The sequence below is a fragment of the Emiliania huxleyi genome (genome assembly GCF_000372725.1).
Source record: "Emiliania huxleyi CCMP1516 unplaced genomic scaffold EMIHUscaffold_278, whole genome shotgun sequence".
NCBI classification, from domain to species: domain Eukaryota; phylum Haptophyta; order Isochrysidales; family Noelaerhabdaceae; genus Emiliania; species Emiliania huxleyi.
In genome coordinates this window covers 95,087-96,756 of record NW_005199944.1, presented here as the reverse complement: position 1 = coordinate 96,756, position 1,670 = coordinate 95,087, and the positions used below count along the sequence as shown (strand labels likewise).

The 1,670-nt window shown below is 65.3% G+C and overlaps 1 protein-coding gene across 1 annotated transcript in view; it reads left to right on the top strand.

Annotated features, from left to right (window-relative positions):
* Window positions 1-948: 948 nt before the first annotated feature.
* The window catches only part of EMIHUDRAFT_469383 (hypothetical protein), a gene marked incomplete at both ends in the record, with an annotated part of 7,155 nt that continues 6,433 nt past the window's right edge, over window positions 949-1,670 (top strand). Inside the window, 2 exons of the mRNA XM_005776545.1 lie at window positions 949-1,076; window positions 1,361-1,452. Coding sequence (XP_005776602.1) covers window positions 949-1,076; window positions 1,361-1,452 — 220 coding nt within the window. The remainder of the gene's footprint in view (window positions 1,077-1,360; window positions 1,453-1,670) is intronic.

Here is a 1,670-nt window from a genome sequence, read left to right as displayed (position 1 = left end):
TTCAGTACCCATGGGACCGCTGCGGCGGGCCTGGGAGGCGCCACGAGTCCCAACGACGCACGGGCGGCGCACTTCCCCAAGCTGGAAATAGGCCTTTAATACAAACGGATGGTCTCTTGCTGCAGTCACATCACACGTACACACCCACACCGCACCGCACCCCGCGCCCGCGCGCCCCCTCGCCCCGCCTTGCCTCCTAGGCACTGCCCCGGGGCGTCTCGAGGTGGAGAGGCCGGCAGCCTCGCCCGACGCGCCCGACGTCGACTCCTCCTCCGCCGCCGGCTCTCCCGCCACGTCGCCGGGGACGTCGACCTGCATCGAACTCGGTCTCCGGCTCTAGCTCGGCAGCGTGCTCGGGGGGGGTTGGACACATCCCCGGACGAACGGAGTTTTCTTTTTCCTTATTAGGACCTGTTAAATGTGAGGACCTCTCGTCGGTGAGGACCTCTCGAGCGAGCATCTTCGAATGCGTGGGCGGGGAGAGGAAGGGGCGTGCGACATCAAGCAACCTGCTCGGGCGCGTCGCCTGGGGCGCGTCAATCATGGGCCGCTGAGCGCCTGTAGATCTCGCGTTTCGCCCTGGCCCCTGCGTAGTCGAGTCAGACAAAAGCACGCGCTCGGATCATGGAGAAAGAGAAGGGGGTTGGTTAAAAATTAGTTGAGTTGTTTGTGTGCACGAAAACTTTGTTGCCTAGGTTTTTAACTTGTTTTCTTTTTCACACGACTCTTTCACCGGGGGGACCCGTGGGCGTCGAAGAGGCGCTCTCGGGGGGCCGTTCTGAGTTCATACTACCTCGAAGCACACTGACTGCGTCAAAGCACCGGCCCTGAGCCCGCGCGAGATATAGCTCCGCCGTTATATCCGCCTATGTATGTATGTAGGAAGGTATCCGCCTCGGTGGCAAGCCAGAAGAAAAACTCCTCCAAACACACGTCACACCTCTGGCGATGGGTGGTGCCGCCGCCGCGCTGGTGCTGGGGAGCAAGCTGGTGCTGTGGAGCGTCTACGCCGTCGGCATCTACTTCGCCTGCAAGTTTGCCTACGAGATCCGTATCTACGCGATTGTCAACTATGGGTGTGTGCCGCCTCCGCCACCGCCACAGCAGAGCCTCGCTTGAGCGTCCCGTGGGGATGCGGCCGTCAGACCCCGTGGCTCTCGCAGCCACCGTCCTCCCGCCTCACCCTCCACTACCCACCCAGCACCGCCGCCGCCGCCTCTGCCACCGCCGCGGCCGCCGCCGCCGCTGCCGCCGCCGCCGCTGCCACCTCCGTCGCCGCAAGCCTGCGCCGCCGCAGGCCCGCGCCCGCAACCGTTAGTCCGGCGGCGGCGGCGACCTCCGCCCCTCCCGCACGCAACAGGTACGTGATTCACGAGTTTGACCCGTGGTTCAACTTTCGCGCCACAAAGTGCGCCGACGCACGGCGCAACGGCAAACGGAGCCTCGCGCACGGTGCACTAGCGAGGAGTCGCCTCTGCCGTATCCTCGCAGGTACCTCGCCGAGCATGGGTGGCACGCCTTCTTCCACTGGTTCGACTACAAGGCGCGCGACCCGCCCCTCTACCCCCCCCCCCCCCTCCCCTCTCCCCTCCCCTCTCCCCTTCCCTGCCGCCGCCTCCTCTCCTGCCCTCCTCTCCCCTCCTCTCTTGCCCTCCTCTCCCCTCCTCTCT